At 32.9% G+C, this 15097-nt stretch overlaps 1 protein-coding gene across 5 annotated transcripts in view; it reads right to left on the minus strand.

The window, feature by feature from the left end:
- The window catches only part of LOC124535201 (TLD domain-containing protein 2), a 96898-nt gene that overhangs the window by 75317 nt on the left and 6484 nt on the right, over positions 1-15097 (minus strand). For 4 of the 5 annotated variants that reach the window (XM_047111465.1, XM_047111394.1, XM_047111379.1 and 1 more), the window contains exon 2: positions 13857-14087. The exons of the other annotated variant lie outside the window; for it this stretch is intronic. In XM_047111465.1, coding sequence (XP_046967421.1) covers positions 13857-13993 — 137 coding nt within the window. In that variant the 5' untranslated portion in view covers positions 13994-14087. The remainder of the gene's footprint in view (positions 1-13856; positions 14088-15097) is intronic. 5 annotated transcript variants of the gene reach the window in all.

Consider the following 15097-nt stretch of genomic DNA (forward strand, 5'->3'; position numbering starts at 1 on the left):
CGTGTCAATTGTACCTATACTGAATTTCATGGCGATCAGTCCAAACGTTGTATATACATATTATTTAATGTGTTACAGCGACATCTAGAGGTAAGCGGATTGTATAAAAACCTTCTTAATAAAACAATACACATATAAAAATAATTCTTAAACTCTAGTTATATGAATCGTTATAAGATAAACAATGAAACATGCTTCACACTTTATGTCTTTAATTAATAAATGTAGGTATATCGGATATATAAAATATTGTATCGTAAGTGCAGTCAGTGCAGTAATCTATCACCTTATCGGAAGTAATTTTTTTTTTTTTTTTTTTTTTATGGTATAGGTTGGTGGACGAGCATATGGGCCACCTGATGGTAAGTGGTCACCATCGCCCATAGACATTAACGCTGTAAGAATTATTAACTATTCCTTACATCGTCAATGTGCCACCAACCTTGGGAATTAAGATGTTATGTCCCTTGTGCCTGTAGTTACACTGGCTCACTCACCCTTCAGACCGGAACACAACAATACTGAATACTGTTGTTTGGCGGTAGAATAACTGATGAGTGGGTGGTACCTACCCAGACGGGCTTGCACAAAGCCCTACCACCAAGTAAACTAATACTAATACTAATACTAATAAAACTAAAAAGTCATAAGTACTGAAAACAATGAAGTCATTTACGACAATATTTCCTTAAACATATAATTATTCATGAATAACATATTTAATATTCTTAGTGAATATTCAGAATATACCATAAACGTTTCAGTTCTATTTATAAATTCATTACTCCGCGTAACGTAAATGTAAATTAACGAAGGATAACGATGTTTATTAAACAGCATCCAGCTGCGAGTCATCTGCCGCCTTCGGTGCATTTGTTTACCATTCACTACAACGCCAAGGTCAGAAGGTGCAGCGTTTAATAACAATTTCATATATCTATAACCTTCGATGACCTTCACACATTAAAACTTTTATGTGAGTCACTATCGAATTTGTAAAATGAAATGCGACCTGTACAATTTTATCAGGCTGTCAAAATGCCAATGGAAAACGTGTTAAGTTGCGTTTCCACTGGAACAAAACGACAAACTGTTTGTATCTCGCCAAAAGCTGTGCTATAAATTTCTTCCTCCATCTTTGATGTATACCGATTAAAAATAAAAAAAAACAATGTTCGATATTTAATTTAAAATTGTTGACATCTTCGTGTAATTACAGAAACTTGACAGCAACGCATATTGATGGCATTAAAATTGGCAATTTTCTTATTGCAAAGACACGGCATAATGTAACAGCTTTCAACGAGCCGTGTAAATCAAAATAATCGCTCTAGTCAATACATACGCACCATAATTGCCCTCGCTGCTGATTTACGAGCGCAACCACAAAAGTTAAATTTATATCATTTTTATTTATTTTTATAGCTCTTACCATATTAGCTGCAAATTACAATAAATAGCTAAATACATTACAAATAATAACGTTAACACATATAAAGAAATTCAGTTCATAATTCAGACACAAAATATAATAACATATCGTATTAAATAAAATTATATACTCAATATTTTTAATACAAAACTTAATCGTCGTTTTAAATGTCATTACATACATCAAAAGCAAAATCAAAACAGATTGCAACCATGAGACTTGTTACGAAGGAAGCAGATGGGCGTAACAACACATTTTATTATTTTCATTCAATGACATGACATTGCCTTCCCGGCTGATTCCGACACTCGAAGCTCGAAAAAGTGCTAAGACACTTCAATTCACTTTTGTTTTCTGTGAGAGCATTCTCGACGTTCATCTTGCACCGAGCTTTGCACTGCATAGATCATTGTTATGTATGATCGCTAAAACTCTAAGATTCCAGTTTACTTTATCGCCGAGTATCTTCCAACTTTTTGATCGATGTCTGACGTGATGGCCTCAATCGTCCAGGGCGTGGATCGTCTTCAATCGATTATTTTAACAGTCCATGCCACTTGTAAATCATGGTTTTACAAGTGGCATGGACTATTAAAACAAACAATTAAACCAACTTGCATAAACAGCTCCCATCTCTTTATAGTTTCGGCTTCTATGGTGCTATCTTCAATTTTCTTCATTACTGCATTAGGGCATCTCATATTCGGATAGTTTGTCAAATTTATTAACGTACATACATCATAGGGTTAAAACTTGAGATAGTTACGTACTGATAAATATTTTTTTACAATTATAGGACAAAGCATGTATAAGTGGTACCCTTTCCATTTAATTTTTGATCGTTTAAAACTGTTTTGTGTAATGATTCAAGTGTCTTAATTTAAATATAATATGATCGAGCGTTATACGGTTCAAGAGAGCAATGACAACGCGTTCTGTACAAACATTTCACGTTATCTTGATAAGTTTGCTTGCTTCCAGTATTAAAACAAACAAGACTTCCGAGAAGAAAGATAGTTGAACGTTTACGTGAACTAGCTAACAAGGTAAAATATTTTAAAATACGAGTAATTATGTCTATAAAAGTCTATAAAATTGGTTGCTTTATTATAAAGTTGCAGTCTATACTTATAGAATCTTGGTAATACAACCTGCCTTAAAGATTGCATTATATAGGTATTTTCCAGTAACGGAAGTAGTAGATGGTGATCGAATAATTTACTTTTCTTGTTATTCATATACTTATTTATGAACAAGGCTGCATACACCTACATCATCGTTGAGATAATAAATTGTATTACATTCAAATATTTATTTATATGCTATTTGAACTTAATTTAATGAAATATTTATATAGTTACGTATTATGTCAAATATATACAATACGCTTATTTATGATTATGACTGCTTATTTTAAACATTTTTGCAATTTAAAAAAATATAAGTAAATTGGTCTATTCCTATGCATAACATGATCCGATCCACCTCTATGTTACAACATACAAAGTATCATTTATTACAAAATTAAACAAGGAAACAATAAAGATTTAAATAATCAGTATGACGTTTATTTCATTCAAGAACTATGAAATACTTATATATAGCGGGTTTTACAAAATATACGACATAATATATAGATAGAAAAAACCGTGTTATTGATATAAATGAAAATAAGCAAAATAACAACACGCATCACGCATCATAGATTAAAAATTTGGTACATTAAAGTATATATAGTCGCTGGAAGGAACTCTGGTTTTTCTAACGTTGAAGGTAGGCATCATAATAAATGTATGTATGTAAAACTGACATCGTTTCTTCCCATTTTAAGGGAGAGTTCGCCAATGAATTACAGACACGGGGGACAAAACTTCTCCTAATTCCGAAGGTTGGTAGCGCATTTACGGAATGCTTAATTTTTCTTACACCGCCATTTTTTGTGGTACTTGTTTGTCAGTATGTTATAAATAAATTAAAAATATGTGCAAAAAAAATCTCATCCTCCTGTCATCGAACAAAGACCTACTGAAATATAAACGGTAAGTTTCTTTTATGACGTGTGACCTTTGACCTTTTGCGTAACTGTATTCAAACACGAATACCAATAATTCGATATTTAAATTTAAAATTAAAAAAAAAAAAACCTTATATTGTTTTAGCGTTAACATTTTAAAATATAAAACCATTGTTAGCTAACAGACGAAGTCGCTTGAAACAAGTTTTAATATAATTTGAAGTTTTTTCAGCCAAACAACTAAAGTACTCGTAGTATATATCGTGGAAATGTATAGCTTTCTTTTGGCTTCATTCTAATTAAGTTATATTGTTGAAGATAACTTATAGCTGGCGTAAACCTTGATAATGACGTAGGTTTTATTTTCATACTAATTATTTATGGCCAGTATTAATAAGATAAATTTAAATCATGTAAAGAGGTCGACATTTAATTTCATTTACAACTTTTTTTATAAATCGCTAATTATCCGTTTAGAGTATTATGTGGAGGTCGAAATGGGTCAACGTTTCCAAATCGTTTTCTCTCATATACCTACTTTTTCTGTAATATTAATGCGAGCGAATACATTTTTTTAAAATTAAATCTGCTGTAACTCACAAACGACATTACACTGAGAACTGACGGACACTTCGACTAATGTCACAAGGTTAAAATTTTGTGTACATTGGTTTTCATACTGGTTTAATAAGTAAATCATACAATATTACGTGCTTGTGTGTATCTACTAAGTATATATGATGTATGTATAATTGTATATACATTAGCGTATTATGTTTGTATACGGTCATTAAAATAACGACGATTCCAAAGTGCTTGTGAGTGCCTACTTGTATTACGTATAATTAGGTTTTCATTTTTCTTCCCATTTAATATGATACGTCTGACCTGATAACAAATAAGCTCGTCTACTACACGCGGGGTCCTAATTATGTTAACAAGATTACTGTAATTAGTTTGGCCCAAGTTCCAAGTTTATTATAAGCTTAAAGCAGAAGCAATTATCACGAACTGTATGACTTTATAAAGCAATTTTTATTGCACTATAAATATACGTACCACGAAAACGTAAAGTTAAAAGATCAGTTTACAAAAAACAATATCTTAAAATAAGATTTCAATTCAAATAGTCCCGATAGAACGAAAGGGTTGCCTGTACTTGACACGGCATTGTGGTCGCTTACACGAATTAATTAATACTTGTTTCGAAACAAAACTTTTCTGCCTATCGTCCAACAATTGAGGAACTTTAATGAGTTTCCCGGTCTATATAAACGTAAGTATTTACTTTACTAAGACTAGAGTAAGCAATTCCAACTTTCAAAACTTAAAATAATGAAACTTATACTATAACAATATTATGTAACATAAGTATACCTAAAAGTTCACTTTTGTCGTATATTTTCACATGTGTATTGAAATTGACCGAGGACAAAAATGAAGAACCGAGATGGCCCAGTAGTTAGAACGATTGCATCTTAACTGACGACTACTACTTCAATTCTAACCTGTTTGAACCATTATATTTCCATATGCTTAATTTAAGTTTATACCACATCTCGTGTTAGCGATGAAGGAAACACATAGAGGAAACCTACGTGTGTCTAATTTCAAGAAAATTTCACGACAGTTGTATCAACCCAACCACAACCGAACAGCATGGCAGAATTAGCTCCAAAACTTCTCAAAGTGAGACGAGGATATATCTCTACTATATGCAACTGTTATTATTCCATTTTCTTCAACCTACACATTGCATTATTTACACCATATATCCTCTGATCTACTAAGATATGATTGAAATAGAATCCCTTTTAGTAGCAAGCCTGATCTAATTAGTGTAAATCGATAAATAATATTCACTGCGGAATGTTACCAGTCTTTACTATAATAGTTAATGCAGAATGTTACTGGCATTTTCTAGTAATGATGTTATAAATGCGAAAGTTCTATACTTCTAAAGAACTGAGGACATATTGACATCGTTATTGTGGTAATTGTACAACAATTATATTTATTTTTAATTTAATTTATATTTTATAGCTTTAAACTAGAATTATAGCCTTAAACTAGAATTTTATGTCATTTCGCTAAGCGTAATTGCAAATTATGGTAAGTGGTCAACACTGACCATATGTATTGGTACTGAAAGAAATATCAATTTAAATTAATAATTTCTCATATAACCAATGCGCCATCCATGGGAATTTGGGAATCTGGCGCACTAAGCCCTTCAAATCGTAACACAACAATACTTTGTAATCGTATAACTGCTTGACAGCTGAGTATTAATGACCTCCTAACCTACCCATGCCCTCTTACACAAATCCCTACCCGTGAATATTTTTTATCTAATGTCTAGAAAAAATGCTGACGTAATACAAAAACATATACATAGAGAATTTCAAGAAACTAGCAAATTTATAAATAATTACTATCCCCGGTAAATATGTGAATATATTTCTAACTTTCAATAATGTGTGAAAGACGAACCTTATAAATAACAAGTATGAAACTACGCGAAAGACAGAGGCATAATAGTTAATATTTAAAACAAAACTTTTTTAGTCAATTATCGTCCACATAACCATGTCACAAAACTAATAGATATAGCTAGAAGATCGCGTCTTCGTTATTCCTAACAATTACCTAATAAAATCAATGAGATTTAGCTCAAAACTTAACGACGATTGACATTAAAACATTGCATTCATTAATTTTTAATTTGATCTTACACTTAAATTTCCAGAAATTTCTACCAAAAAGAAATAATTAAATAACGTTGATGGAATAAATGTTAAAAACAATACATACCCAATAAATCCAAAAAAATTCATCCGTAAAACTAGAACGTACTTTTAAATAACAAACATTTTTAAACACAAATTAACACATAACAATATATCTGGTTATTACTCCATTAAATTAAACATAATATCAATCAGCTTCAGTATAACTTATCGACTGATTTAAAACATTATCTCGTACACGTAGCTCATTTTGCGTCGCGATAGTAATTATTACCTGTGTCTTATCAATATCATCAATATATTTGAAACTTCGAATTTATAAATCACAAAAAATGATCTCTTCATGTACACCGACCACAGAGATACGTTATTATTCAAAGTCCATAATTATTATTTCGTAATTACAATGTCTCTGTAACCATAAATATAATAATGTCATGTCCTGTATACTGCCTATGAAACTAATTCTCTAAGGACTAGTCTTAATATTCAAACGAAATCTGCAGGCAGGCTTCTAGAAGTTCGAAACCAGAGCCTTAATACTTCGCCTATGGTTAGACTTCATATATTAGTAACAATAGTTCTACTGTTACATGAAGATCATCTCTCATCTTGATGTAGCGGTTTCGAATTGAACACGCCACCCTGTTCCAATGCCTTAGGTAGTAGAATTTCATCCGACAAACGCCGGTTTTCGTACACACATTAAGTTATGCAGCGGGTTTTCTTTATTTTCATTAATCTTTATCACCTGACATTGCCTTTTATGACATATTATGGCTAAAAATATATATGAATCTCAAAGATTAATTATTTCCGAGAACACTTATCCTTATCAATGACTTCCTACATTCAGTCATGTACGAATTATTTTATTAAAAACTAAAAAACACTAATCTTTAAAACCGACTGTGCATTGCATGCAATTTCAATTAATTTAATTGATATGTTATTTCTACTAAATCTAGATAAGACTTTTGATCTATTTTAAGATTGATTTTAATGTTACATTAAACGGTATTTGTAAACAATTTGAAGTAATAAAATGTATACGAGCCGCATATGGAGATCTGTTTATTACATTTCGGTTCTTAGTTGTTTACAAAATATGTCTGGAGCACTTAATTCTATCGAATTTATTGCAATAGTAGTTAAAATCATTACTTCTTAGTTCCGTCTGTGAAGTGTGAACTGAGGACGCGTGACTAACAAACTCGGAACTGTAGCCTGAATGAACCCTTATCCTATTTCAACAACAACAACAACAGCCTGTAAATTCCCACTACTGAGCTAAAGGCCCCCTCTCCCTTTGAGGAGAAGGTTTGGAACATATTCCATCACGCTGTTTCAATGCGGGTTGGTGGAATAGACATGTGGCAGAATTTCTATGAAATTTGTCACATGCAGGTTTCCTTACGATGTTTTCCTTCACCGCTGAGCACGAGATGAATTATAAAGACAAATTATTAATATATAATAACAAATTATTAAGCAATCATCGGTTAAGATGCACGCGTTCTAACCACTGGGCCATCACGACTCCTTATACTATTTGCTTTCTGTTTATTTTTCAACGGACGAACAAAGGATTTCTAACCGACCTATGACATGTAGGTAATACCATAACGCTATCATTACAACAAATCTCAATCACATATATTGTTATAAACATATATATATACTAATATAATAACATCAAAGTAACTCTGTCTGTCACTTTTTCAAGACCAAACCAATGAACTGTTTTTGATGAAATTTGTTATGAAGCAAACTTGAACTCCAACAAAGGACATATGCTACTTTTTTACCTAACACATAATAACCAACCTCTAAAACACGAGCGAAGCCGCGGAAATTATGGATATTATAAGTTTTTACTCTTAAAAAAATATATCAAAATTGGTCCACCTAGTGAAAAGTTATGAGGTAAGAAACATAAACAAAAAATACAGACGAATTGATAACCTTTTTGAAGTCGGTTGAAAAGAGGATGCACTGGATTCCTTTTATATGGGAATAGACAGTAATATAACAGTATCAAATGTATACATCCCTTTACCCACATGTGGTTGATATTCCCCACATTCCCTCATTATATCTCCTTAAACTAATGAGCACGAGAATATTGTTAAATGCAATGGTCTCTCGATTTTAATCCGGGACTATCACTTCTTCATCAAAATGTTTCATCAATATGGTTATTCGAACATCGGATCATTATCTCGGTATTTTTGTGCATGAAAAAAAAAATTGTTCTCTCATGAAAACTATTATATAAAAGTAAACTATATATTACATATTTTTAAACGTTTTCTTTATTACTGTTTATATGTTATGAGTGAGATTCAAAATGCATTGTAAAACACTACGACTACCATAGGTTTAGTTCGACTTTATTAAAACATCGCTATAAAATACTAAAAAGGCTGCGTATACAACGAGGATTAATGTTAAAACAAGCTAGTCGCAATGAAATTAATAAATTCTAAAACAAATCTCTCTTCCAGCTAAACGTATAACATTTAACAACAATACGTATGGAAATCTGTTTATTCTATTTGGCTATTGGCTACGTAATAGCTAAAGATTATATTTTTATCACTATATATGGCAGACAGTCATCTCAAACATCGATCACATTTTACAATACACTTAATTCGACGAGTATATTAGTTTTATCCGCAGACTATATCCGACATAATACCCAAATGATATGGATTCAATCCGCAATGCATGCAGTAATTACACTATACCAACTGGATATACCAATTGTGCTTTAACTCAACGTTTTATCAATAAATGACGTAAATGCATCCTATTAGGACCTTGTTAAATAAGTACAAGAAAATCCCCTCGATACTCTTACAAGCACAGTAGTGCGCAGTAAGCAATGATGTATGTCAGACGGATGCGCCTGCCGAGCATCATCTCGAGAGGTGTCCAGCTGGCGCCGCCGCCAATCATTCAATTACACACATCTCATTGCACCGCTCCGGGCATCAATTACAGAATGGACTCGAATCATCCGGAGATAACGCTTCAAACGGCGAACTCGAATCCCTGCATGTTATTTTAAAGTTTCATCTTAAGTTTTAAGTGTAAACATGAACATGCGCACAAAGTATAGTATAGTATTATCAGAATCACAATATACATATTTAATGCTGCAAGAATAATGAGAAAATTCTAGAAAGAAAATTCATATTAATTTTGACATGCAAAACAATTTAAACTGACACAATATTTGCAGAAGACATTCTTCAAACACTTTTAAGTTATCATTTAAGATAATACGTTCTAAAGTTAAAACAGAATATGTCAACTAAATAAGTAAGTTTGGCAAAATATTTGTACGTGACTAAAAGCGCTGTCAGCCGCCGTCAGTTGCGAACGTTTTGATTTCCTACAGTGAGAATTAGCCTTGCAACATTTTTATCTTATCCATTTTCTTTGCAAATTAAACAATGGGAGCAAGTGATATCAGGCAAACATAAAACAGGGGGCTCGCCTACATTTATCTCTGCACTCTCTTTGTTATCTGTAACATATAATGCGCAGTAGCATTTCGCCTGTCAGAACTAAAACATATAGTCTATTTTACAACGCCACTCATGAAAGTAGGTTTAGATGCCTCAGGTATATGCCAGCTGTGTCAATATTGACAATTTCATTAAGAAAACAATAAATCTTCATGATGAATAATATTGCTTTATAGAAGGTAGATATCTAAGCTACTTTTAAAACCATGACTAAGAAGTCACTGGAATCGAACATTGCGTGTTACTTGAATTGTTCGATTCATGTAGATTATGTCAAAGCGAAAAATTTCTCTGAAATGATACCGTTTTACGCAATTCTGATAAAAAGTGTCAGTTAATCACGAATATGTTTACAACGCTTCGTTGATGTTTAAATTTCCTTGAACAAAGATATGCTAATCAGCAATCACACAATTGGATGCAATATTGATATGTAAATAAGAAAAGGGAAAATAGATACAGATGCGACAAAGGCGTAGGTGTGAAATCGATCGGTCGCGGTAGGTGGTCGATGAGACGGTTCGTTTTGTACGGCGCAAGGCGCGCGTGACTCTGCTGTTACCCGTTCAATGTGACATGACCTCGTGTACTTGAGCTCGTCACGATTCTAACCCAAAGACAATGTTTCGTATGCTTTGTAAATATTCTACGTGATAAATATTTTAGAGTCAATGCTCTTTTTTTTTTCTTTGGACCTTATGACTTTTACGTATAAATTATAACAGCGATTCATTGAAAGAAAAGGAAAATGAAGATTTGAATACGCTGCATTCACATCAAATGTTATAGGTAATACATAAGTTTATTAGTATTTCAAAATAAGCTGACCTTTGTCTGTGGGGAAATTTTGATATTAAGTGAAATACTTAAAGAAGCAATAATTACAGAACTAGCTGGGTAAAATCATATAATTTATATTAATAAATGTGATGTTTTGTATTACCTTACAGAAACAAGACCACATAAACAACATATACCAGAAGACGAATCGCAATTCGGAGAAAGTTTAAGAATAACAAAGCATGGTTGACAAGGTCTGACGACTCAATAATGGGGATTGAACGTAGTTCAATACGCGTAAACCGTAGATGATGCCAAACTATAAGTTTTTTCATATGAAACGCTAACCTTTAGGTTATATGCAGTTGCGTTGCATTTAAAAGCAGAATCTGAAGAGGCCAGATATTCCGAAGCATGAGAACTTTTCAATACCGCCATATCTGACCGAGTATTAAGATTTTCGAATGACATTATGTCCATACCAGTCTCTTTTAGTCGCTACCTCACTCAGAACTTATACTTAGCATTATCTTTATTTTAGATTTCGATTTTGGTGTTACAGACTTCAACATTGGCAGCAAATATTTTTTTATCCAAATGCTAGAATGGATTTTACGTCAAGCAAGATTTTATCTATTTAGTCAAGTATTCCATAATACTATGTAATATTCTATGACTTATCGATCAATGGCAAAGATCCCTTTCACAACGCTGCCTTCTTCGAGGCAACACAAAAATCTAAAATTCCTATCATTCAAAGGAGACATATCAAAGAATATTCCACAACGTCACTCCAGTGCACTTTGATGGATTCATACCGAAATTCATCCTGCACAGGGTTCCGGAAAGTTTTCCTCTATTTCCATAAAACGAAATATAAAATCGAATGAAACGAGTGTAAAGTCATTGAGGCTTGTTAGACAGACACTATAAATTTATAAAAAAAGAGACTGTTACGCAAAAGAAAAGTCAAATGCCGTACAATTTTCTTATTCAAACAGTAGTATCATGATAAATAATAAGCACTAAGATAGACTACAATTTGAGGTAACTAGAGCGGAAGACGACTAACATAGGCTGAATTGCGAATGCAGTCCGGGAGCTACGGTAAAGACCCAACATTACATGTTTTTGCAACAAACGTAGCTCATTTGTGATATAGATACGTAGAAGATGGGACAAAGGAAACAATGCCGGTTGATTCACCCCCCTCCTACCACTTGGTTCGCGATGGTTTGTGCCTAAACATTTTATGTCGGCCAAGGACGGCGTGCCACATGAACTACGGAGCACAGCTCTATAACAAAGAACGCTCCGGGCATGATAAGCGATGCGACTAACGCCACGGAATTAGCGGCGTATAGTTCTCATGAGTTCTAAGACTAGCCTACTTAAAATTCACAAGCCCACTCACAGCCAACTTAAATATCTTAAGATTCATTCGAAATATTCCTCAATTTACTAATCCAACTTAAGAATTCAATTATGTTTTATAATAAATACTCATAAATTTATACAGCAATAACATAGTAATACGCACGTAAAAAATATTTCCTGATTTTAAAAAGAATTAAAGTAAAATAGTATTCGAAATATTTGCTTCCGATCAAAATACATAGAATTGAAAGAAATCGGAACTAATATAAAAAATAAATCGGAACGTAATATTATAATTATATAAATATAAATAATAAGCTAACCTCACACCATTACGCCGATAATATAAAACTTATAAAAATTAATTTGACACATTATGCATACGTAATAAATACCAGGGTCTCAGGAATCGGAAGTAGTAATTTAAATTAAATTACGTTTACATAATATATACCAGAAGTGCCTCAGGCACGACTGTTCATTGAGATAAGGGTCTAGTAGATGGAGCTAATGTACACATAAAAGATCATAAAGGTTACGCTACACGTACGCAAATATTTGTACCACTAATTATTATGGAGGTAGGAAACTTACTAAAACGCCTAACTTTCAGACTTTTAAATGAAATCATTTCTCGGACAGAGACCAGTCTGGTACAAACGTGTACCTTTATGATCTTTTGTGATATACATAGATACTTAGATAAGTTATATATAATTATTAAAAGTAAAGTAAAGTATCAGCCTGTAAATTCCCACTGCTGGGCTAAAGGCCTCCTCTCCCTTTGAGGAGAAGGTTTTGGAAGATATTCCACCACGCTGTTCCAATGCGGGTTGGTGAAATACACATGTGGCAGAATTTTTATGAAATTTGTCACATGCAGGTTTCCTCACGACGTTTTCCTTCACCGCGGAGCACGAGATGAATTATAAAGACAAATTAAACACATGAATCAGCGGTGCTTGCCTGGGTTTGAACCCGCAATCATCGGTTAAGATGCACGTGTTCTAACCACTGGGCCATCTCGGCGCTTATAATATTATACTAAATTATTACTTCTTCTTGAATTTGGCCATCCAATGTCAAGTAAATAATAAATTTCTCTCAAAGTATTTATAACCAATTAACAACGAGGTTAACATTTTAAATATTTTTCGAGATAAATCATATCTACATGTGCTTCTGTTTTTTTACGACTAAAACAGCAACAGGCAAGTGGGCAAACTCATAGGGCAGGAAATCGTGATGATGTGAAGTATAAACTTTCATATCTCGACACAGGATATACAAGATAGAGAGTTGGATTTGAAACAAATTGAATTCCCGTTGACAGATGCACCTCCTATCGCAAAAAGTATAGCCGACTTCAAGCTCTTTGCCTTGCAAATCGAATCTAAAGCCGACTGATTTTGAAAATATTTTCTAGGGAAACAGCGTAACAAATTATATTAACTATTCCTACAGTTCTGTTCTTTTCATATTACGTTCTTCTGCGTTTCAATACTTTCATTTTGATGTACTCTATTTATTTACATGAATACATTTTAAAATAAAAACATGTTTTTTTTTTAAATATTATCATTTACTAACAAAAACAAACTATTCTACTATTTTCTAAGATAAATATGTTTCATATAGCTGATACGTAGCATATTGTGGCATAGATTTCATAAATGATTATCTAAAATGTAACGCAATAGTGAAAACACGCAATGCCATTGTTGGAGATTTCAAATCATGAGGACAGGATTATCACGACACGTTTTAACACCGATCTAATTTCCTAAATACGATGTTTTCAGACCATTCTCAAGATGTTGTTAGAGAGCGTAGATAAGAGAAAAATTATAAACCATGTTCGTAGGTACAATCATGCGACACACACAAAAGCGTACAGAGAATTCAAGAGGTGTTGGCTTCCTGTGAAAAAAAAAGCTTTTAGCGTAAATTCAAAGAGCACTTACTGCCAGTGAAAGGGTCCAGTGATTCCCTCCTTGAGTCGGTCCTTCAGAGAGCGCTGTCGAGAAGGTCCAGGACCGGTAGGTAGCATGCCGGCCCCGGGTGGCACGGTGGTGGATGGCGCACGCGCGGGTGACGACATCGCGAACTTTTAATAGCTGCGCCAGCGCAATATCACACGCGCTTGCACATTAATATGACATCACTGAATCGCCAAGCACCATTACAAACGCGCGCTGCAACATAACAGACCACCCAAGCCACATAAATAAAGCGAAGCATCAAAACAAAAATCGAGTAGCCGAATTAAAGGAAGAGAAATCAAATGATTCTACAGAAGAACAAAAACATACAAACATAAATAAGAAGTGTGCAGTAAGTAGCGTGTAAGTTGTGACAAATTAAAATAGAACTATTTTTAATGCTTATCAATAGCAGATATACATAACTTTATTCAATTTTCGGAATTTTTGATCGGGTATCATGAAAAATAGTTTTATTTTAATATGTCGTGAACGCAAAAACAAAAAGTACGAAGTAACGAAATCATTTTAAGCATTAACAATTACAGCATTTGTAAAAAAAAAAACATCCCTGAACATCTATATGCCTTATGGTAATTACGATGAAAAAATACCGTTGATAAATTAAATTTTAATTGAACATCGTACGCCTTAAATATTTTAATAGCAATGACGCGCTGCAGTATGTTCGTAATAAGTACTCTTAAGATATTTTAGGCTATCGGATTTAAATGTTTATGGACAGGTTTTAAGACGGATACTACACAGAACATTCCATCGTTGTATCGAACAACAATAACGACATAAAAGTCACTTCATACATGCCAAACCTGTTTACTGATGTCGTGTACACCGTGCAGTCGCAAGTATCGTCTACATTAATTTTCTACATCATATTTTAAAACATTAACACTATACCTACTAAGAATTTAATTAGAAAAACAAATTGTATATGAAGATTAAATAATATAATATATTGAAGCAGACTAAGTCTACGCCGTTTAAAATTATAAATTACATATTATACTTTAGGATCAATAATTTTCATTTAATATTCATAATAAACTTAATTGTCATTTAGTGGACGTGTTAAAGATATCAAATACACCTAAAGTATACAAATTATAGTCTTTTTTTTAATAGCTAACGAGAATGCACCAGACGTTATAAAATACGGTGCAAACTATCTCTCAGTGCGCAAAACTTGCTTCTCTATATTGATA

This window comes from Vanessa cardui, chromosome 2 (genome assembly GCF_905220365.1).
Source record: "Vanessa cardui chromosome 2, ilVanCard2.1, whole genome shotgun sequence".
In the NCBI taxonomy this organism is placed as follows: domain Eukaryota; kingdom Metazoa; phylum Arthropoda; class Insecta; order Lepidoptera; family Nymphalidae; genus Vanessa; species Vanessa cardui.